The sequence below is a fragment of the Colletotrichum scovillei genome (genome assembly GCF_011075155.1).
Source record: "Colletotrichum scovillei strain TJNH1 chromosome Unknown Contig00006, whole genome shotgun sequence".
NCBI lineage: Eukaryota > Fungi > Ascomycota > Sordariomycetes > Glomerellales > Glomerellaceae > Colletotrichum > Colletotrichum scovillei.
This window is the reverse complement of record NW_023336264.1, coordinates 3103006-3124314: the sequence shown is the minus strand read 5'-3', so window position 1 is coordinate 3124314 and position 21309 is coordinate 3103006. Positions and strand designations below refer to the sequence as shown.

General features: G+C 53.0%; 5 protein-coding genes across 5 annotated transcripts; 3 read left to right on the top strand and 2 right to left on the bottom strand.

Annotated features, from left to right (window-relative positions):
* The first annotated feature begins 38 nt into the window (after positions 1–38).
* On the top strand, positions 39–5129 carry HER10_EVM0008826 (uncharacterized protein). Its single transcript, XM_035478335.1, has 3 exons — positions 39–3737; positions 3846–4103; positions 4177–5129. The coding sequence occupies exons 1-3, from the start codon at positions 2927–2929 to the stop codon at positions 4278–4280; spliced, it is 1173 nt and encodes a 390-aa protein (XP_035333048.1). The 5' UTR covers positions 39–2926; the 3' UTR covers positions 4281–5129.
* A 5804-nt stretch (positions 5130–10933) lies between these two features.
* Positions 10934–12575, bottom strand: HER10_EVM0005048 (calcineurin subunit B). The gene is made up of 5 exons (XM_035474673.1): positions 12355–12575; positions 12231–12283; positions 12057–12130; positions 11660–11994; positions 10934–11580 (listed from the first exon to the last, which is right to left on the bottom strand). Exons 1-5 carry the CDS (start codon positions 12404–12406, stop codon positions 11570–11572), a joined length of 525 nt encoding a protein of 174 aa, XP_035332576.1. The 5' UTR covers positions 12407–12575; the 3' UTR covers positions 10934–11569.
* A 282-nt stretch (positions 12576–12857) lies between these two features.
* On the top strand, positions 12858–15926 carry HER10_EVM0011042 (uncharacterized protein). The gene is made up of 3 exons (XM_035480484.1): positions 12858–13509; positions 13650–14423; positions 14478–15926. The coding sequence occupies exons 1-3, from the start codon at positions 13363–13365 to the stop codon at positions 15324–15326; spliced, it is 1770 nt and encodes a 589-aa protein (XP_035333330.1). The 5' UTR covers positions 12858–13362; the 3' UTR covers positions 15327–15926.
* Positions 15927–17132: 1206 nt separating this feature from the next.
* HER10_EVM0012567 (glycoprotease) lies at positions 17133–18565 on the top strand (the record flags this gene model as incomplete). Its single annotated transcript, XM_035481960.1, has 1 exon — positions 17133–18565. Exon 1 carries the CDS (start codon positions 17351–17353, stop codon positions 18563–18565), a length of 1215 nt encoding a protein of 404 aa, XP_035333525.1. The 5' UTR covers positions 17133–17350.
* A 32-nt stretch (positions 18566–18597) lies between these two features.
* Positions 18598–21006, bottom strand: HER10_EVM0008466 (5'-AMP-activated protein kinase). Its single transcript, XM_035477985.1, has 3 exons — positions 19608–21006; positions 18848–19430; positions 18598–18790 (listed from the first exon to the last, which is right to left on the bottom strand). Exons 1-3 carry the CDS (start codon positions 20345–20347, stop codon positions 18746–18748), a joined length of 1368 nt encoding a protein of 455 aa, XP_035332999.1. The 5' UTR covers positions 20348–21006; the 3' UTR covers positions 18598–18745.
* Positions 21007–21309: the final 303 nt, after the last annotated feature.

Below are 21309 nucleotides of genomic sequence, written 5' to 3'. Positions count from 1 at the left end.
TCTTTACTCTTACCACCTTTGACTCTTCTGTCTTTCTCTCACACACACACATACGCGCACCCACCTTCGCTCTTCTCTCTCTCCATCTACTTCTCTCCAAACACCTCGTCTCGTCATTCTTACTCGGGATAGTCGTAAAGTGTTACAGCACACACTGCAGCGGTCACTTGTCCAGACTTACTCGGCCAGTTCAAGTCTTACTCGCCTGCCTCTCAAGTCGTTTGCTCTCCTTCTCTAGCTCTTCAACTCAGCAACAATCGGAAGGAAAGATACATCAGATACAACTACCTCTCCCAAGTCTTGGTATCTCACACCCCCTTGCCATCCGCCTATCCTCTATCCATCGTCGGCGCCAACACAAGCACAAGCCCACCCTCCATTGCAAGAGAGACATCACTCGATCGCCCACTCACACTCAGTCTCTCACACCCACGTCAATGTCCACACCCATCAATCATCTATCGCCTGCATCTCGTCCATTCTTGTCCACTACGCCTTCTTTACCAGACAGCCGGTTGCCAACCAGGGAACCCCCATCTTTCGACATTGCCTTGCAGATCGCTGCATAACGTGCCTCGTTCGGCCGGGTGTCAGCTCCAACTTCATCTCCCCAACTCCAGATCCAGCTCGAGGTTCTCGACGTCGTTCGACAACTATATCCATACTTTATTAAAGATTCAAAGCTCCATCTCGCAGCTTCATTCCGCTACGGCCGCTACCTTACTCTGTCGGTGCCGCACTTTTACTCTTTTTGCTGCAGTTCTCTTGCTGGGCTGCCACGCGCATTTGGACCAGGGCAATCCTTTTGGAGAAGACGAACTTGTCGGCAGGCATTGAGCCAGTTTGGCCTCTTCACTTTTTTTTTTTGGAGGTAAAACCACTTTTAGATTACATCTGGGTCTTCCTGGCGCGGTACGAGGGCCAGCTTGTTTCTCTTTGGGGCCATCTAGCCGCACTTGGATTGAATCTGCCCTACCTTACTCCACGGAACGGATACTTCCTCGACCACGGCGCTGTCTGCCGGGTTCATTACTCTTTTGCTCTGCATTACACTACAATCAACCGACCGGTAGTAGTACTTGTTGGGCTCCTCTCACTCGCCATTGTCTCTGCCACTGGCTTCGGGTCTTCTTTTTTAGTCTCATCCGTCCCCTCCTCCCGGCACAGACTTCCTTGGGCTTGGTCTTCCTAGCTTCTATCATTGGTCTGTTCCCCTTCGGACTGGAAGGCAAGTGCTTGCTTGTCTCTTCTTCTTTTTTACTTTGGCAGCAGCTGCTTGTCTTCCCGCCTCACCTTAAGTTCCCGGGCCTCACTCTCGCTCGCACACACTCACACACTCACACACTTCTTCCCATGTATCAATGTCACTCACTCACTCACTCACACCCACCTACCTAGTTACCCCCATTTTAGTCCAGGTCTCTTTGGATTATCATTGCTTTTTCTTTTTTCATCTGCCCTCTTATTACTTTTTTTTCTCCCCTCACTCCCTACTAACACCCTTCCTTTAATTCTGATCCTGCCGGCATCGACCCATATCTGCATCCCTCCCATGTTATAAGACCAACCCCGAGACTACCGTTCACGTCTTCCTCCACACCAACACCCCGAACCCGCCCCATAACATCTCTCACGTCGTCACAAGCTTACCCAGTTCTTCCCTGTCAGGCAAAAGCAGAATCCCCTTCCCCTCTTCAAGGCTACATAGACTCGCGTCTAGCCTCGCAGCACTAAGCTACGAGCAGTAAAAGTGGTCCTCGGTCTTGGTCCATCCACATCACGAGCCTCACCACAAGCCCCATATCCCCCAACCCAGCACACGGCCGCACAGCCTCTCTCAAGGCTCAAGACTCAAGCCTCGGGTCACCAACCTCATCTCAAGACCAGATCGGTCCGCCCGACGCTTGCTCTTGCTCTGACGAATCGCATCTTGCGTCAAGGCGACTCGGTGGTCGCTGAGACCCTGGTGCGGCTTCATTGCCCAAGCAGATCGCGCAGGGACCGGCTTGTAATGTTGGACATCGTGGTGCATGCGCCATCTGGGATCTTCCTGGTATCAAACCTGACACCAGTTTGACAACTCAGCGCGATATCCACCCCATTCGCTGGCTTTTTGTTTACCAAAATCTAAACTTCTCTGACGACTCACAAGACACCACCGACTCGTCGCCAGTCTTCGTCTAGTCTTCCCGAACCTTCAGGCGTCAGGGCATGAAGTAGACCGGCGCTAGCTTCGCCGAGCTGGTCGCGACAAGCAAGTCTGAACAGTTAACTTCCTTGTTCTCCCCATCCTTTACTCTATCCGCCATCTTCCCTCCCAATTCAATTCATAAAAGCCACTTCTATTACCCGCCGCCCGAGGAACCTGCCAGCCCATCCCGTGCTGCCCTTTGCCCGGCTCGACATCAGACAGACCCTACATCGGCATCACACATCAGGCTCTCCGACCCCCAGGTCCAAGTCAACGCTTCCTTACCTTTGTCTCTTTTGACATCTTGCAATCCATCGGCACCGACCTTGCCTCGCCATTATTAAGGCTCGCGACGTTACCATCCGCCAGTGCCGCCTAATCGAGTCCAGACGTCTCTCTAGTTTTACTTTGCGACACGTCGACAACTCGTCTTGCTTCGCGGAGCCATATACACCTAGACAAAACAGCTCCGCGCGTCGTCCGCTGTCATCGGCAAAGAAAATTCGTTACACGCCACCGCCTGGCTATCTTCGACACGCTAGTCCCGGAGGAAGACAAGGCAAGAGGGAGAGAAACGCAGTAGCGTTCAACGGACCCCAACACGACAATTGGACGGTCTTGTGACCGGTCCGACGGCCCAAACTGGCCTTACTGTATACATCGCCAGCTCCGTTGCCGCCGGCGCATACGGTAGGCTTGCCCTCGGAGCCGACCGGCGACCAAACCCCTCGTGGGATGGATGATCCCAATCGCCGTCGGAGGCAGAATGAAGCGCCCATGCATCCCACCTCCAACCCAAGATATAACGTACAACAGCAACAACAACAGCAACAACAGCAACAAGATCCTTTGCAGCAGCGCCGCACCATGGCTACAGGTTCGACCGAGCGATATAACCGGCCAGCGCCACTAAATACTTCGCCCTCGCAGGCGCGAGGCATGGGAAGCACGGGTAGCTACAGCACCTACAATTACCAAGAGCCGGTAGCAGGCTCTTTCAACGCGCCCATGGCGACGAACACTATGCATTACCCCTCAGGATACAGCCAGGACGGCCGTCCGGCGCAGAATTTCGGTGGATACAACGCGGCCATGACGATGGGATACGACAACCTGACTGGTGCGACGGGCTCCGTCTACGATAACCAGGCACAGTTTCAACGGCAGCCTGCAGCTGCTCCGATCTTGCCGACAGACGTGTCGACGTCGTACTTCTCCAATGACCCGAGTAGTAGCACAGGAACCTCCAACCTTCCCCATGCGCAACCGGCGAGCGCCACGGCGACGGCATATCAACAGCCACAGATGGCCAACTACCAGGCGAACATCCCTAACGTGGGCGGGATGCCACAGCAGACTTCGAGTGCCGACGTTTCAATGGAAGAGCAGGACTATTCTGCCACAGGCGGCCTGGAAGAAAAATGGATGGAATACCAGTCTGCGCTACGGGGTGTCTTCCAAAATGTCCGCAATGGTGTGCTCGAAAGCGCCAGCCAGTCACTTCTGGATGTGTCAAACTGGCTCCTGACGCAGGTCGTCGATCTGGGTATGTTGGATTTCCCTCCCCCCTCTACCCTGTTGCCCGCGCCAAGCGGCTGGATTGGAGTTTCGGGTTCTTCTGGTTCAAATTTACTAATACAATGACAATTCACAGGCCTCAACCTGGACGACCAAAATTTGCATGGAGACCGAATCAAACTATGGAACGACTTCAATCACGCGTGGCTCTCACTATTCCAGATGCAGAAGGATTTGATGGAGCCGGGCAGACAGCTGCAGCGATCGCAGACCTTGGTCCCCAAGGAAGGCCTGGAAAAAATGGGCAAAGAGCTCGTCCGGCTTTGCGACGGCATTGAGCGACATGGTCTGGTCGACTACCAATACGGAGTATGGGAGCAGCAGATCATAGAGAGTAAGCCCGCGCACGATCCCAACTTTGTACGTCGTGTGAGGGAAGGCACCCATGCTGACAATCCCGTTACTAGTTATCGAAGCTTGCCTCGACCAGTACGAGGCAAATGAAGAATCGAGCGGCAACGGCGGCGGCGGAGCTCAAACGGGGTCCGGCTCTCATCAAGGAAGCAGATAAAAGGAAGACTTGGGGTTTAGTCGGCTGCTTCGCCCTGAGATCAAATCCCAAGAAACGTACATCTCAGGGCAATGTCTAGATGCCCGTAAACGTATTCATGGTGGCGCCCGGCGGTCGGCTTTTGTGGGCGGCCTCATTTTATTCTCTTTTCTTCCCCCTCGATGTACATTCTCGGCATTTGGAAATGTCTTGTTACGAGAGACGGAGACCCAACACGATGTTACGCGGATTTTGGAGTTCTTCAGGGAGGATAACTGCTCTCATCATCCTTCTCACGCATTCCAACAGGTGGTTGGGCAGGCATCAGGTATCTATGTCAGCATCCTCAATGGGCTAACCATTTGTGGTTTTCTTCTCTATTTTTTCTTCTTCTTCTTTTCCTCTTTTTTCTGAACACATCTCTTGATTCTTCCTTTTTCTTCTTTTCTTTGCAGGATATCTCCGCTCTCCTGCCGACGCCCATGTCCATGTGCTTGTAGGCCAAGCTTCGGCTAGGCTGAACCTGCCTGGGTCAAATGGCAGACGGGGGAACGGGAGCACAGTCAGCTAAGACGACAGAGAAATTTAAAGACGGGGAGAGAGATGTGGGTGGCGGATTTTGGGCTTCTTCTTTTTTTTGTCCTAAGCCAAGGGGGTGGTGTGTGTCTGTGTATAAGCGGTAAGGGGGGTGTGCGTGGTGTAAAGAAAAAAAACCTGAGGGGATGGGAACTCTTACGGAAGGACGGTCATAGATGGGCGTACCAGGAAAGCAACTCGGGAGGAATGACGAACGATGAAATGCGCGGCGCAGATGGCCCACCAGACAACGCTCAAGAAGTGAGGCCGGATACTCGCAAACGAAGGGATGAGAAACAAAAACGGAAGAAAAAAAAAAAAAAAACCTCGGAATCAAAAAAAGGAAAAGGGCATCCGAGTTGCGTGTGTGTGAGAGAGAGGGTGGGATGGGGGCGGGGGTGGGGTGGGGTGGGGTTGGTGTTGTACGTATGTACGTGTGTATGTCTCTCTTGTTTTCCCTGTTGTAGAAATCATGTATACCTATGGTATTGTAGTAGATCAGGCCTGGATGCTCTCACGAGCTTTGCGTCGTTGCGCAAGAAAAAATTGGGCGGTGGGGTTCATCTCTTGTTTTCTTGTTCTTGTTTCTTCTATTCGTTTCTTCGGGTTCTTCTTTTTTCCCTGGTTTTCAGTTTTTTTTTGGTTTTTTTTTAGGACTTTTTTTTTTTGGTTATTCTTCTGCCCGAAGTAACTTCGGCAGCTGTATGTATGTACGCACGTACCTGTCTGTACCTTGCTACCATCAATCAAAAGAGAGACGGATGATGCATAAACAATGATGCGCAACGCAAAGCAAGGCAGCCGCGAAGCCACCAGATGCCGGTTCAGAATGCCGTGCAAGTATGCAAGATACGCCCCGGGGGGTATGAGCTATGCAAAGAAATTAAAGGAAGAAAGAAAAAAAAGAGCAACTAGCGAAGGAAATGTAACCCAGCTTTCTGCTCAGCCAAGTCAGCCGTCTTCTTTTCCATGGTTGTTTGCTTTGGTATTAGAATTGCCGGCCAGCTCGGCGTTTGATGACTGTTGGACGTCGAACAACTGTGGTTGTTGGAAAAAGCGCTAGCCTCGGCCGCCGCCTCACCGTCGATCTTTCTGCCCTACGCTTATTTGATAAGAACAATAATGGGCAATATGCGGGCAAGGTCCCTTGAACATGGCCTTGTAAGCCTCATGCGGGTGATCAAGTGGCGGGCACACACCACAACGCAGTTTCGGGTGAGAGGGGTGGGCGGCGGTCAACCTGACCCACCGCCGCCGCCACGCGAGAAATGCGGGCTCGGAGGCCCGGGCAAATGGATTGGATGAAAGCAGTCCGGGGCAGACGTCGGAGAGGGGGGGAGGGATGAAGGGAAGGGAGACGTAGGACGGTAGGAGAGAGGGGGAGGGGTGGCACCTGATCGCAAAAGTGATTCCTGCCCAATCGGCCTCTCTAGGGCTGGCTGTGATAGGCGGTGTATGCGCCTTACCAACAAGATTGACTGGCCGGCTTGAAAATGACGACCGTGTTAATCTGCGCCGATCTCCCGCCTTGGAGAAGGAGGCTAGTGACGCAAGATGGAGAGCAGTCTACTGCAAAGTCCAGACCGCATCGAACCTCTGGTCGGGCCTATCAGCCCAAAGACGAGACGTGACTCTTCTCCGCAACTTGGGAAGCTTTGTTGGACCCCGGAAAGGTAGGCCGATCTTAGCTTTACACGGAAATCTGTCGGCTCCTCTCTCTCTGGCCAACCTCCGGAGGCCTGTCTGCGGTGCCCTACGGTCAGGCAGCAATCTCGACCTGACGGTGATGATGAGGGAGACAGCGGCATTCGGGGCCTGTGGCTTGTCGTTGTTAGGTTGCCACGCTGGGGCTTGTTCTTATGACATTGTCGGACAAGAACCTTCGTCAAAATCGGTGGGCCAGTAAGTCAGCCGCATGTTCCCGGGATTCCGTTTGTGGCATATGAATGGGCGCGGGAAGCGACATCTGCAGGACAGCTTTTCTGCAGGGCATCGCAAGTTTTTTCTTTCTCATGTCAGCTCAGCCGTTCCCTACATACGCGATGTGAGACTATGGGCGGCATGGGCGTTTGCAACTTGACAAAGCTAATGCAGGTTGCTGGCTGAAAGTGTGGCCTCCCACTTCCCGCCTGCTCACACTTGCTCGCAGCTGCGAGATGGGACCAAGCCCCTCCACCTCGCAACATAGTGACAAACGGATCGAGGCTTGCGAATTCAATGGACTTTTGGATGTCGTCCTACAAACCGGATTGCCCCGCGATCCCCGCCAGTCTTGGTTGCCACAAAATCCGTAACACGAAGTTATATTCATGCATGCTGGAAAAGCAGGGTGATCAATTTTCATTGAATCTCGGCAAATGATGGGTCAAACATGAGTAGGATAGTACCATGATATGACAAGTGACCAGGACCTTGCATGAGGCTGGTCGACTGCTTAGAGACGAGGTTTTGGTTCCGTCTTATTTGATATCTCTGAAGAGTAGGGGATCATGGGGTCCGGCTGCTTGGGACCTTCCGTGTTAGTGCGCATTGGCGCTGTTGCTTATTGGTCGCACATGAGGTACTGACTTATTTGTAGTGACATATTGAAGCATGAGCATAAGACGACACCTGAACATAGCTGTGAGCTTAGCAATATTTCAGCCCTCAGCTAGTGTTGTTCCAAGGCACGGAACGACCAGACTGGAACAGGCAATGAGATTGCTGCTAGACGAGGCTTGCTTCGAGGCGGAGTGGGACAGGGAGTCGGTATGGCGCTGTCTCTGATCTCCGAGGGGCAGGGCACCAAGCTGCAGATCGCGGCACAGTGAGCAGTGGTGGTATGTATTTGTTTCGCTGGCAAGGGTGTAGAGATATTGAAACACGGCTGAATTCCTATCCTTGTTCCTATGCTGAAGCAAGGCTATCTACCAAGGAATATGACAACCGGAGCCCGGTGTAAAGCGAATACTTCGCTACTGCTGAGTGTCGATAAGGAATAGCGCTTCGTTTGGACCGTATATAGAAAGTGATTCGTTGATAGTGTGCTACCAGCGGACGCCTCCGCCCGGAACCAGGCATGGTATATTGAGCGTATATTTTGGCTCTTAGGCTTGGGTGCGCGAGCAAGCCCATCCCTACTTGGTCACAGTAGGCGTCTCGCCACTCGAACCCAGCACTCTGGATGGCAGGCGAGATCCAAGTAGCGGGAAGAGACGCAGATCTCGGGTATATTCTGTGTCTGACCGCCCGAGCATGATAGAATAGGCGCCGGCTCGGGAGTAAAAGTGCAAAGGGCTACATTGCCACATTGCTTGACCTAGACGAGTCTAGAGCAGCACCAACTGTTAGCAAGCATACCCTCACTCGACTTCTGACCCTCCCCTTTTCTGCCCTAAATTTCCAGTGCCATGGCTGGAATGCCTGGGGGCAGGGTTGAGACTTGCATATCTTTCCTCTGAACTGATTTGAGAATCTGACCTGTCACTTTCCCGGACGCCCTGTAGCTCCACAACAGGATGGGCTGGGCTCGCTGGAGACAAGGAAAAGAGGTCCCTGGTAGTGGACAGACATGATCTGGTCATCCATGTAGGCAATCAACACGGTGGAGCTTTGCCTGTTGTACCTGTACAAGCTCCGGCCACTCGTTCAAAGATCCGGCATCGTTCCATTTGGCCACTCCACATCTCCGTCACTGGAGCAATTACTGACCCGGCAAAGCCGGTAAGAGCACCGGTTTGGTGGGTCCATCCCGTCCGGCTTCACTTGAAAGCTCGTCCCTTTCTAGCACACAACATCCGTGTCTTCGGCGGCCTTGTCTAGTAAGCTTAGAGAGTGCCGTTCTGGACTCGTCAGAGTCGTCCGGGAAGTTTGTCTCGAAGGCCTGCCTTTCTGGCTGCATGTAGCGTGCCTTTCCATGGGCGTAGAGCAGCTGTACAAGATATCGTAGGGGAAATAGGTCGTACACGACGTAAGAGCAGCTGCCATCTGTTTGGCCAAGAAGATATGGGACGGTATGGGAGATACGTGACTATCTGGATAGCCTACGTATGGATGGTTGTAATTCCGTACACGCTGGGTTTCTAAACAGGACAAATTAGCAAGCAAGACATGGCTCCGAGGGAAGTTCATTGATAACTACGTAGAGCATAGTGACACCATCTCGACTCTTAGCAAGCCTGTACATGGCTTTGGCTCACTGTCATACGCCCTTCCGATCGGATGCTACCACCAACCGTTCCCTTGGTAAACTCTATTTCGGCTACGCCTAGTTGTATCCAACTTTTCGCCGTCTTGAGCAATGTGTCTCAAGTGGTCTGATGTGAGTGTAAGTCGACACGTTTACGAAGGTTTTCTTTCCACGAACCGCTTGACCGTCTGCTTAGATAGAGGTAGAGTTCACCTGGAATGTCCGACATCAGCCTCACTGAATGTGATGTCGTCCTTGTGATATCGACATTTGGCTGTCTACTTCCGATCGAGTGGGACGCCTCTGAAACTTTGCGTTCGCCCTATCTATCAGCTTTCGTAGTAGGCGACTCAATTGCGAGTAGCATTGGCGATGTGCCTGGGATGCTATTTGTCGACAGATGGACGTAGGTAGACGACCTCCTTGCAGTGAAATGCCGATGGATGTGTTATCGAAAGCCGGGCACATCAGAGGAAAGCTCCAGTATCTGCCCTAATTGAACTGTCCACTTTTCCGAGAATAACATCAGCATGTAGGTATTCCGACAATGAGCATGAACGCTGGAGCATGACGGAGTTCTCGGATACTTTGGCCATCCGCTACAAGCTATCGAGAGCTGATGGCATTGGAATGACAGGTGGTGATTTGAGGTAAAGCATGAAGAAGACCTTGGGCTGTCAAGGGAAGGGTTAGAGAAGTGCAAACCCGAAGACATAGGGAGGCCTGTTGACATATTGGGCCTGTGGGAAGGAGCTAGAAAACTTAGCGATGGAAGGAAGGAGCGTCTTCAGGTGACAGTGATGAACTATCAAGCGCACTTTCCTATCCATCCATCCACCCCCCAGCAACACTCCATTGCGCCGTTCATGTGAGTTGTCGTCGTCGTCATTATTTCGATGTGGCAGTCCTCGAGAATGCAGGTAATCCGTCTTTGGGGACACAATCTTTGGGGACACAGTCGCCTCTAATGAGTATGATCCGAGCTGCTGTGATAATCACGCACAATGCCTATGGTACAATCTAGGTTCATGGGAATTAATTAATGCTGCTTCTTATCTTTCGTACGCACGAAGAATGAGGCTTTCGCCTTTTCCTCCAATTCAACGCCCGAGGGCATGAGTGGAAATCTCCATCCAACCCGATACCACATATTCATCACCTATTCCATCATGGAGAGGAAGGAGATCACTGTCAAGTTCTGGTCGTGAGTGTCGACATGATCGTTCTTGACATGGTCGGTTTTACCGCCGGGTACCTGCTACAGTTCGATGCACATCATTCATTCGTTTCTGGTTTATACGTAGTGTCGCATGTCTCATGGGCCTATTCCACCCAAACCTCGATCACCAGATGACCTATTCGCAAGTCACACTCCTTCAATAGCACGTTTCGATTTGGGACCACGATGACAAGGGCTGATATGCACGGGTTTGAATTATCTCCCTGAAGTACTTGACTAATCATCACTCAAGCTCCGTTTTACCTTGGGCATCGCGACTTCGGAACAATATTGAACTTTTGACCATGATCCATAGGTCCAGGCCACACCGCAGTGGCTCTAGGCTGTAATCAACACCAAAACTGTATTTACTACGGACAGGAAATGAGGCTTAGGGACATATCTCGAATATCACGTAGAATGATGGCCGGCGTAGCGACAATGGGGAACTGTTTGTTGTTTCATTTGTCTTTAGTTGATCAAAGGGGCTTGTATGTAGTCATTCATTGCACTTGTCTCTTTACGTGGATGCCATTAGTGTATACTGGTAACGTATGTCTCCTTAGGTTCACCCTGTATCCAAATTTGGGGAATAGTTGCTCATTATTTCTACAATCTAAGCGTCTCTGGAAACACGTTACGGATAGGTAGAAACATGAGACTTAATCTGATTCTCCGAGGCCAATCTATAAGCAGTCCCAGTGGTCCAATAGCGGGGCACTACGTCTAATGGTCCTTTCAACTTTCCATCAGTCCCGCCCGCGGCTAGCTTTGGAGTACGGAAACAACCCCCTTGGCTTCAACTAAAGGGCCAACTGAAGGAAGGAATCCAATCACGATAGCCTTGGACTTATCGCGATTCAGTTCTTCGCAGAACAACTGAGAGGTTTAAGGAACGTGCCACGAATATACGGTTACAGGGGCTGATGCGCCTACACCGGTCCGACAAAAGACAAAAGATAGAAATCCTAGCACTGAGTATGTTGCCGCATAAGCAGCAGCAGTGTTTCGTGGCACCTAGCTAACTGCGATACGATCACAACCGCCTGGTTTGCTTGAAAGCTCCATAATGCATGCACATCGTTTTCGGCCACAACTCAGGCCTTTGTGTGTGTTTCCAAGCGTCATCCAAACATCAAAACCACTGGCTGTCATCATGTTTCAATAGACTAGCATAGTTGGACGCAGCAGACAAAGAAACGCTGTTTTAAACCCGGATATTGTAATCCAGGCACATTTGACGACCGTGATGTCGCTCCGGGGGATCGTTTATCTCTACCTCGAATAATGATTGTTGCAATTCATGTCTCATGATCCTGATGTGCTCGCCCACCGCCGTGTTCAACTCTAAAACGTGTCTAGAAACAGATGTTAGCTTCTTCTTCGGCCGCGACGAGTTGAAGCCAGAAAGGCACGCAAATGGGATAGGATGCTCACCCAAAGTCATGCTCATGCTGACGTCCGTGTTCTCCACCATCTTGGTGAACTCCTCAAAGCTGATCTTGCCATCCTTATCCAAGTCGGCCTCCATGATGGTCTTGTCGACGATCTGTTGCAGCTGCTGGTCCTTAAGGTTGCTTCCAACCATCATCTTGAGCACAATGAAGAGCTCGCCATTGCTGATGTAACCGTCGCGATCGATATCGTACACCTTGAAGGCGAAGCGCAGCTTTTGCTCCTTGTTGCCCTTGCTAGAAAAGGCGCTGAGGCCTGATACGAATTCCTGGAAGTCGACGTCTCCGCCACCATCCTCGTCAAAGATCGCAATCATTCTGTGTAAGATCGCTTTAGTAACGTGATTCGCAGCCTATTGCATCGGAAGGATTTTGGCTACCTCGTGGCTAGCGGGTTGGAGGAAATCTGGGGCAGGCTGAGGAACTCATCGCGCTCGATTGTGCCGGAATTGTCCTGCACGAAAGAAGGGTCAGCAACATTGTCTTCTAGTGGCAAAGGGATCGCCGTTGAGCGCAATGGAAAAGTAAACGAGTAGGCCATAGGGAATGCACACCTTATCCAGCTTCATGAAACGTTTCCTCAGACGGTCAACTTCCTCTCTGTCGACTGCGAACCGGTCAGCTCCAGCACAGCGAAGTCTGTGCGACAAAGAAGTCGACTGCGGGGGAGGGGCTCACAGTTGGACCCCTGGACGATGTTGTCCAACACCGTACTGGTAGTGTTGCCCATGATGGAGAAACTCGATATCGGACTCGACTAAAAGCTGTATGGGTGCACGGTGTAGTTGGCAGGAAATATTCCAGGGTCGTCGCAGTTGGGTGGGCTTGTGTCAAGCTCGACTTCGCTAGTTCGCCGTGGGGTTCGCCTTGAATAGGGAGGTTGACAGGAACAAGGCCAAGGTGCAGTGCGGCAGGTAGTCGAAGTAAAGTCAGGCGGCGGCCAGGCGGCGACCAGGCGCCGGATTGGATTCGGGCAGCTGTACCGGAGCCCACCGCAGCGTGTTTACGCACGGGCCATTTCTAGATCTCATTGTCTGACGTACGACCTGAACAGGCTTGCAAAGTGTCAGATGTATTACCACCACATTTGAGTTTCGGGAGGATGGAACGAAATGAATGAGTTGAGATTCGATGCATATTCTACAAGTTCAAACATCAGACTTTGGTGGTGAGGAGCAAGAGACAGGACTACTTAATGTCACTTAGACACCTGGTACCTACCTAGCATCGCTCTTGCGGCTTTCTGATGTTGACAGATTGGGAATGGCACGTGACTAGCAGCTTCCCCTTTTTCCAGGCGTGCCTTGGGTAGGTGCCAGTCGCTTCCATGGGACGTGTCGGCCAGTCTTTGCTTTCCAACTCCGATTCATCTCTTTTGGCCCGAGCGTCCTGAAGTACCTCTACAGCACGTCTACTATTGCACGGTACCTTGAACGCCCAAATCCAACCCGAAAGGTCCTACCTTACTGCGTAGAAGCGCAACAGGAAAATTCTTCTTCACGCCAAACGCCAAATCAACGTCGCCTCATAGCCAGCAACAGATCGACCATCAATCCAAAGCCAACAACCACGATTTTTATCCGTCAAAACTTCAAAAATCAACGTCGCATGACCCCTTGTATGACTTGATCGACTTTTTTCGCGGATTTTCCGCTGGCTTTCGGCCTTCGACCCCCACCCGCCACCATGTCAACCAGGAAAGTTAGAGTCAAGAAGTTGAGCGTCAAGACGCTTCTTCCTGTGCTCAGAGAGACCGATATCGATGCTGCTGAGTACGAATCTTTGACTACCGAGACTCAAATCGCGACCGGTGTCGAAGCCGCCGAAGAAACAGTGAGTCACATCTTTGCCCATATCGCAGCCAGATATCACGTGACCCATCATGTGATATGCCTTGGCACCCCCGGCTTATCCACTTCTCACTTATAGCTCGCCAGAGCAACAACAGCCACATACTGACCGCAAATCATTAGGAATACCATCTCCAGTCAATTCTCAAAGAGGCAGGCACCAGCAATGACCAAGAAATTCCTGTCCCGCCTCCTCAGGAGAGTCAGATCAACTATGATCAACTCTACCCCAGTAACTTTCAGCAACCTACCTCTTTCATTCGCTTCTCTCAGACTGTCGAAGAATGCATTGGCGTTTCGTATGACATGACAAGTGAGGACGATGAGTTCTTGAAGCAGTACAATGCCACCAAGAAGACAGTCGCCTCTCAACTGTCAGAAGATGACTTTGAGCGCATTATGGAAGTGTTCGAAGACACAGCTTCTGAACAGACTCCATTCGCTTCCATAGACAACACAGTGGTTGGCTATGATCTGATGGTGCCCTCTCTTACCTCGCTCGGTGGCAACAAGCTCATGGCGCACTCCAAGCACGTCTACGAGCACTGGAAGACGCGCCGGCAGACGCTCGGCAACAAACCTATTCACCCAAGCGTGAAGTTCGAGACACATCAGGAAAGTGACGAGGCCGACCCATATGTGTGTTTCCGACGCCGTGAGGCCAGACAAACGCGAAAGACACGGCAACGAGACGTTCAGAGCGCCGAGAAACTCAAGCGACTTCGCAGAGAACTTGAAGATGGTCGACAGCTCATCATCCAGTCTTATGAGCGCGAGATGCTCAAACGTGAACTACTTACCTTTGATCGGGCCATATTCGAGCAGAGAGCCAAACTCAAGGAAATGAAGGTCAAGCTCGGCATCAAAACCGAGGACGACGACCTCATCAACCACAAGGTATGTCCAACACCATCGTCTGGCAATCCAGAGACGTGTGCTGACCAAGCACAGCCTCCCAAGAAGAAGCCCGTGGAGGCGCCTGCTCTCCAGAAGCCACCCGGCAACCACCTTCGCATTGCCGTGCGGCCGGATGGTCGATCCATGGAGGCAGACTTGTTGCAGCTGGCAGATAAGCTTGCCGAAAAGGAGAATGAGTTGCGCGCAGATGTTGAAAGCAAGGTCCACAACCACCGAAAGTGGAACCAGAACCATGTGGACCTCACGCGAGATCCCCTGTCCCCGGTCAAGGAACAACGCATGGAGGCCAGCTTCCGTCCTGCCAAGACCCAGTATCTGATGACGCCTCCCGCATCCACATCTTCCGAGTCAGATGCCATGGACGTTGACGAAGAACCCGAACCTGTGGCTGATGGAAGCGACATGTCGGTCTTCCAGTTCACAGCCGGCGGCGGCAAAGAGAAGCCTTCTAGCAGCCAAGCAGCCTTCCGCCGACGCATTGGCCGTCTGGGTCGGCTGTGGATCGACCGCCGGGGAATGAGTGGAATGACTACGCCGCCGAGGGTGGAAGGCGAAGAGTATACTGATCGATGGAAGTACGACCAAGACGATGAGGACGAGCCGCAGGTGTACGAGGTGGACCCATATGACACGCGAGCTTTGAAGTTCCGCGCGACGATCCCCTTGTCGCAGTATGTGTACCAGCGCCGGCAACTTCCGCATGAGGGCATGGTCAACGGCCAAGCAACTCCGCAAGTAGCAGCAGCGGCTGGCAGACCTGCACTGCCGCAGCCTCCGACGCCGCAGCAGCAGGGTCAAACACAGCCGCAAGCAACGCCGCAGCAACCGCGGCAGCCGCCTCAGGCTTCTCCGCCAGCTCAACCTGCTGCTACCCCCTCATGAGAGACTGTCTGGCCTTCAAGGCGCGATCTCTACTCCTCATCCTCGGATGACGTGTGTTGTATACCCCCATTGGTGTTTTGGTTGTCTTCCGGTTTTGTACAAAGGGCCTGGTGGCTGGCAGGCGGGCAGGCAGGGCGGTCGGTTAGGCGTGGCGTTTTGCGTTGAGATGGGTCTCATGTAAAGTAAATGAATGTAAAAGAAGAGGAGTTGGAGACCGGTGGTCGTGGTCTACCAAGACGAAGGCCCTCGGCCGGGGTTAGATGATTCCCCAAAGACAATAAAGAAAGATGAATAATGTACTTCAAAGCTTCCCTGCCAGTGACTCGATCGCCTATTGCTCTTCGTGTGGAAGCAGAGGGGGTTGTTCTCGTTGGCCATGGGCGCGGTCGGTCGACCGGATCTTGGCGGAGATGACGATGGAGGTCGGCTTCCGGCGGCTGGCGGCGTCTGACTCTGCTTGGCGACTCGATGCGCATTGCCTTGCTTTGTGGCAGCGGATAGTGGTAAAAAATAGAGGACCGGTAGCTTCATGAATTCTTGTGTGCCTCAACTCGTGGTGTCGTGGTGTGTCGGGAGGTCAGAGGAGGAGGTAGGTAGTGGTGGTTTGTAAGGTGACTCGGAGAGAGCTTGCGACGAGCGGGTGGTCAGGCGCGGCATTATGCCTGGGGGTTGGCACCTGGCTGACAAAAACCACGGGTTAGCAGGTTGTTGAATATTGAATAGCTTCTGTATTATTGTTCAAAGAGGCGAGAACAAACCTGCAACAGCCCTCACGGCTTGTTCAAGGAGAAAAGACGGTTGTGTTGTGGGTGAGGTAGGTAGTTATGAAGTAGGTCAGCAGGTCGACCTTTGTCTTGTTGGAGAGGCTGTCTCTCTCCCCCGTCACCCCGATTCGGCTGATATGTGCCCGCAGATCCCTCGGCCGATCGCGAGACAGGACAGAGAGAATGGGGGAACCAAGAAGAGGGCTTGGAAGAGAAATGCAAAGGACAAGAGAGGGGGAATGAAGGAGGGGGGGAAAAAAGTGAGTATATCTGTAGCAACCGGCCACAGAAAGAGGGGCGAGAGAGAAATAACCTGGAGCACAAGAAGAGAAAGAATTGTGTAGTGAGAATGGGAAGGGGGAGTCCACTTTCTTGTCGAGGCTTGCACGGTGGTGGGTGTGGGGATAAATGTGTGTGCCTTTTGGAAGCCTCAGAAAGGTAGGTACCTTTGACCGGGGGTTTGTGAGCGATAAAAACGGTGCGCCAACAGGGGCAATGGGAAGATACTGGCTCTGAGTATGCCCAAGTCGTGGACTACAGAATAGAGGCATCGCGTCTTTCGTCAGTAAAGTTCAATCTCTTGGGGGAAAAGGACACAGAGGCTGAGGAAGAAAGGAAGGAGGCCGAGCAGATGTCTTGGGGTTGAGGTGAGGCGGGCGGCGTTTGCCGGGAGGTTACACCTAGGCAGGAAGGCTGGTAGGCTAAAGGTAGCGGAGGGGGAAGGGCGGCTCACCTGTGGACATTTGCGCAAAAGGCAGAAAAAGGGTCCGGTGCGGTACGGCGTTGTGTGTCAAGAACCGTTGTGGCAGCTCTACCTACCAGAAGGATTGCCTACCTTACCTACGCAGTACCTACTTTACCGCAGTAGGTAGGTATGCTACGCAGCCGCGCTTCTGCTTCTGCTTCTGCGCTTGGGGCCCGTGGGCAGGGGACCAAAATCGGGGCCCCATAATTACCCATCCACAATTCTATCGCTGGAAAACCGACATGGACATCCCACCAACGGGATTACCCCTCCTACGTCAACTTCTATTTTTCCATTGGCCCATGCCTGACTCTTTTTTTTTTTTCTTCTTTGCGATAGACAGCAGACAGTGGCCGTACTTCTTTTGCTTATAGGAATTTCTCATACTTGTGGCCTAATAAGAAAATAGAGTCGAACTTTGCAAATGGAGATCATTCTCTGGTATTTTCAAAAACTAACAAATTCGTGGTGAGGAAGGGTGAAATCAACGGTCGAATCCAGCAAAGTCCAGCCCCATGAGCGACACCAAAACCCGCCCACCAAAGAGGCCCCGCGATCCAAACCTCGACATCGACACCCCACCAACACCTCAACACCACTACCAACAGCAACAGCAACAGCAACCACCACCACCCGCAGCCATGACCGCGGAATCCCCCTCCAAGCTCACGACAGCAAACATGACCAAGAAGCGCGGCCTCATCGCCCTCGGCTGCGAAGGCTCCGCCAACAAGCTCGGCATCGGCGTGATGCTCCACAACGGCACCGAGTCCACCATCCTCTCCAACATCCGCCACACCTTCGTCTCCCCGCCCGGCACCGGCTTCCTCCCAAAGGACACGGCCAAGCACCACCGCTCCTTCTTCGTCCAGATCGCCCGTCGCGCCCTTCGCGAGGCCGGCGTCGCCGTCGCCGACGTGGACTGCGTCTGCTTCACAAAGGGCCCCGGCATGGGCGCGCCATTGACCAGCGTCGCCGTCGCCGCCCGCACCTTGGCCCTGCTGTGGGACAAGCCCCTCGTCGGCGTCAACCACTGCGTCGGCCACATCGAGATGGGCCGCACCATCACCGGCGCGCAGAACCCCGTCGTGCTATACGTCAGCGGCGGCAACAGCCAGGTTATCGCCTACGCCGAGCAGCGGTACCGCATCTTTGGCGAGACGCTCGATATCGCCGTCGGAAACTGCCTCGATCGGTTTGCCCGCACACTCGAGATCAGCAACGATCCGGCGCCGGGATATAATATTGAGCAGCTGGCCAAGAAGGGGACGCGGTTACTGGAGCTGCCGTATGCTGTCAAGGGCATGGATTGCTCCTTCTCGGGCATCCTCGCCTACGCGGATATCCTCGCAGGCCAGATGAAGGCGGCGCAGGCCAAGGGAGAGGAGACGTTCACACCGGCTGATTTGTGCTTTTCTCTGCAAGAGACAGTGTTTGCTATGTTGGTCGAGATCACGGAGCGGGCCATGGCACACGTTGGCAGCAATCAGGTATTGATTGTAGGAGGTGTCGGCTGCAATGAGAGGCTACAAGAGATGATGGGTGGGATGGCTGCGGAGAGAGGCGGCAGTGTCTATGCGACGGACGAGCGCTTCTGCATCGACAACGGCATCATGATTGCTCATGCTGGCCTATTGGCGTACGAGACCGGCTTCAGGACGTCCCTCGAGGACAGTTCATGCACACAAAGATTTAGAACAGACGAGGTATTCGTCAAGTGGAGAGACTAATGCCATTGGCCAATGCGGCACAAGCTGGCTGTTATTGATTTCTTTTGTCCATTTCTTTTGTCCATTTCTTTTGCCTCTTTCCACAAGGCAATCACTCTAAGCTCCGTGACGATTATCCACACTTGGGGCAGGCTCGCTACTCAATGCCGGAATTCCTCGGTATGATCCCTAAGCCCCCAATCACTCGTCTGTTGTGGTGGGCTTGTATATGATCGTCGTAACATACTATTCGACTTGTTAGTCGCGGGCCAAGTTGAGTGCCTGTCGCAGCAGATGACATACCTTGTTCTTGTAACGCGTCGTTGCAGACACAGCCAGAATGTTGTTCTTAATACTGCTGGTGGCAAGATGGTTGAGAACAGTATGGTTGGGCATGTTGAGCACACTGTTGTCGTCCTTCATAAGAACTGCGGCGTTCAAGATGGGCTTACCCAAGAACCCTGGCAAGCTTGGAGGTGTCGGCAACTTTTCAATAGCTGTAACCGCATACTGGTAAGCTGGCGAGTCTTCGGGCTGGTCGAAATCCACCAAGTACTTGGGTATCTGGTGGAAATATTGACTGGGCGAGGGTACTTCTTTGCCCCTAGGCGCCTTGGGCTGCTCATCAGTTTGCGATGCCGAGGTCTTCGGGCCGCCCTTGTCAATGGTAGCTGCTGTAGCCACACCGTCCTTTCCAGGCTCAACGGGTGCTGTTGCCGGGATGTCATCTGCGCTCACTTCGATGAAGTTGACCAGGTTGTTTCCAAAATCCACGGTTGTTGGCAGGTCGGGTGAAGTCTGCATGATTCCGTCCACCAAGAACCTAACATGGTGTGTTCCCGGAAGAATGTGAATCGTGGCTGCAAACACGCCAGGCTGGCCATCGCTATTGAGCACGCATTGTCAGCTCAGTGTTCATGGGAGTATCGGCTTGTGATATGGCACGTAGGGCTTGATGTAAAAAAGGCAGCCAAGGGGCTAGAATCTTAGACCACTGGAGAGTCACAGGTGTAACGCCGACAGCCGAGACTCAAGCCCACACACGCACAAGATTGAAACTTACACAGGATGTAATCTATGTTTGCGGTTCCATTGGAAGATGGTTCCTGTGACGTAGACCTTGCCTCCTCCCTTGCGCCATTCGAGACGAGTGGGAACTGTTGGCCGTGTCTTATCGACAATCAACTCTTCGCCATCTTCCTCTTCGACTGTATTTGTGCTCAAGGCCGAGGACTTCCTAGTCATGCCATCCTCGAGGGTTTCCACTTCAGCCACGCCAGCGTCGTTGGCGTCGGTAGGGGCGATGATGGGCGAGCCCGGAGTGTGAATCTCCTCTTCGATGGGAAGCGGCATACGCGGAGGACGTGTCAGGTAAGACATGTCGTTGACGCTGCTGTTCCCAACCAGCGGTGGTTCAACCATGTGGGCAGAGTAATGCGATCTGAGGGAGGAGGATTCTGTCGCGGCGGCAGCAGCTGGGACGTCTACGGGCTTGCTAGGCGCATCGCGGACGATGTTCTTCGATTCTGGGGGCTTCGGCGGCGGGGCGGAGTTACTCGAGTTTGACGAGGGAGAGCCAGTGGTGAAGTTGGAGATCGGGATGGCCTGGAGAGGCCTGGGACCCTTTGTGGCCGTGGAACCTTGAGCCTGGGTAAGGGAAGGTTCAGGCGGGGCAGCAACTCGCTCGGCAGACCGGGGCGGGATGATGTGTTTGGACTCCCTCTTGTGGTGGTGGTGCTTGGGAGAGTCCTGTGATGAGACAGGCGTGGCCGGCTTGGACGAGGACGAGGGGTTGTTTCCCATTTTGTGTCGTTTCTTCTTTCAGATCCGCTCGTAGGGTAGGTATGGTGGGACACGACAGCGTGGTCTCGCTGCGTTCTGGGGGTTAGGTGGGCAGGCAGTCCGCGGTCCGCAGTCCTAGAGCCTGGCCAGACCAACCTAAGGTAAGTCCTGGATCTCTTTTTCAGGGTAAGCGGCGAGGTCGGGCGGACACACGGCAGGCGATGCGGGTTGCGGGATGGGTTACGGCAGCGATGCAGTGGAAAGCGCGAGGGCAGCGCTGCCCAGAAGAGCGCAATGCAGCGATACGGCGGGCAGTCACAATCGGGGGGTCGTCGGGACCCAATGTTTCCACGTCGGGCCAAGGTATCCGTAGCTGCTGCGACTGGAGTTTGTGCGATCCAGGTTAGGTAAGGCGTGGATTGCACGACGATACCTATGTAGCAAAGACGCGGGGTTGCGACTTAATTATCGCATTCTCGAGAGATCGAGTCAAGGCAGGTCGATGGCGACGAAGGCGGGGGTCGGGGGTTGTTGTGCTCTGCAAGAAAAATATTGAAGCGGAGATTCGCTGGTGATGGGGCGAGGATGTGCAGAATGAACACGGCAGGTTCACTGCTTCGAAGATTGGATGAGAGGTTGAGTTAGGTAGTTCAATACCAGGCGAAGTTGAGAGAGTGTGGAGGGGTGGTGGTGGTGCGTTCCCACTTGGATTTGGGGGGTTTCAATGTAGCCGAAGCCAGATAAGCTCTACATGATTGGTACTCCATATCCCATATTGCGGACCATGGGGAACCAAGTACCGGCGGGCCTCCGCTTAGCCCATCACTCTACGAAGTGCAACTCGCAGGCTGACCTGACCTGTCACCCTACCGGCCGGGCTTGCCGTCATCTCTACAGTAGCTGGATTTCGGCTTACCTGTCAAATGACCTCTAGCGTGTAGTGGCATTCTATTTTCCGTCTTTTATTTGACTCTTCATTGTGA

Bases quoted from the DNA above. Each gene is read 5' to 3' on its own strand.
- HER10_EVM0011042 (XM_035480484.1), top strand. From the start codon at position 13,363: ATGTCAACCAGGAAAGTTAGAGTCAAGAAGTTGAGCGTCAAGACGCTT. The intron at 13,510-13,649 runs GTGAGTCACATC...GCAAATCATTAG, and splicing joins TCGAAGCCGCCGAAGAAACA to GAATACCATCTCCAGTCAAT. The intron at 14,424-14,477 runs GTATGTCCAACA...GACCAAGCACAG, and splicing joins ACGACCTCATCAACCACAAG to CCTCCCAAGAAGAAGCCCGT.
- HER10_EVM0008466 (XM_035477985.1), bottom strand. From the start codon at position 20,347: ATGGGAAACAACCCCTCGTCCTCGTCCAAGCCGGCCACGCCTGTCTCA. The intron at 19,431-19,607 runs GTAAGTTTCAAT...CGTGCTCAATAG, and splicing joins AAACATAGATTACATCCTGT to CGATGGCCAGCCTGGCGTGT. The intron at 18,791-18,847 runs GTATGTCATCTG...CAAGTCGAATAG, and splicing joins CGACGCGTTACAAGAACAAG to TATGTTACGACGATCATATA.
- HER10_EVM0008826 (XM_035478335.1), top strand. From the start codon at position 2,927: ATGGATGATCCCAATCGCCGTCGGAGGCAGAATGAAGCGCCCATGCAT. The intron at 3,738-3,845 runs GTATGTTGGATT...GACAATTCACAG, and splicing joins GACGCAGGTCGTCGATCTGG to GCCTCAACCTGGACGACCAA. The intron at 4,104-4,176 runs GTAAGCCCGCGC...TCCCGTTACTAG, and splicing joins GGAGCAGCAGATCATAGAGA to TTATCGAAGCTTGCCTCGAC.
- HER10_EVM0005048 (XM_035474673.1), bottom strand. From the start codon at position 12,406: ATGGGCAACACTACCAGTACGGTGTTGGACAACATCGTCCAGGGGTCC. The intron at 12,284-12,354 runs GTGAGCCCCTCC...ACCGGTTCGCAG, and splicing joins CATCGTCCAGGGGTCCAACT to TCGACAGAGAGGAAGTTGAC. The intron at 11,995-12,056 runs GTAGCCAAAATC...GATCTTACACAG, and splicing joins TCCAACCCGCTAGCCACGAG to AATGATTGCGATCTTTGACG.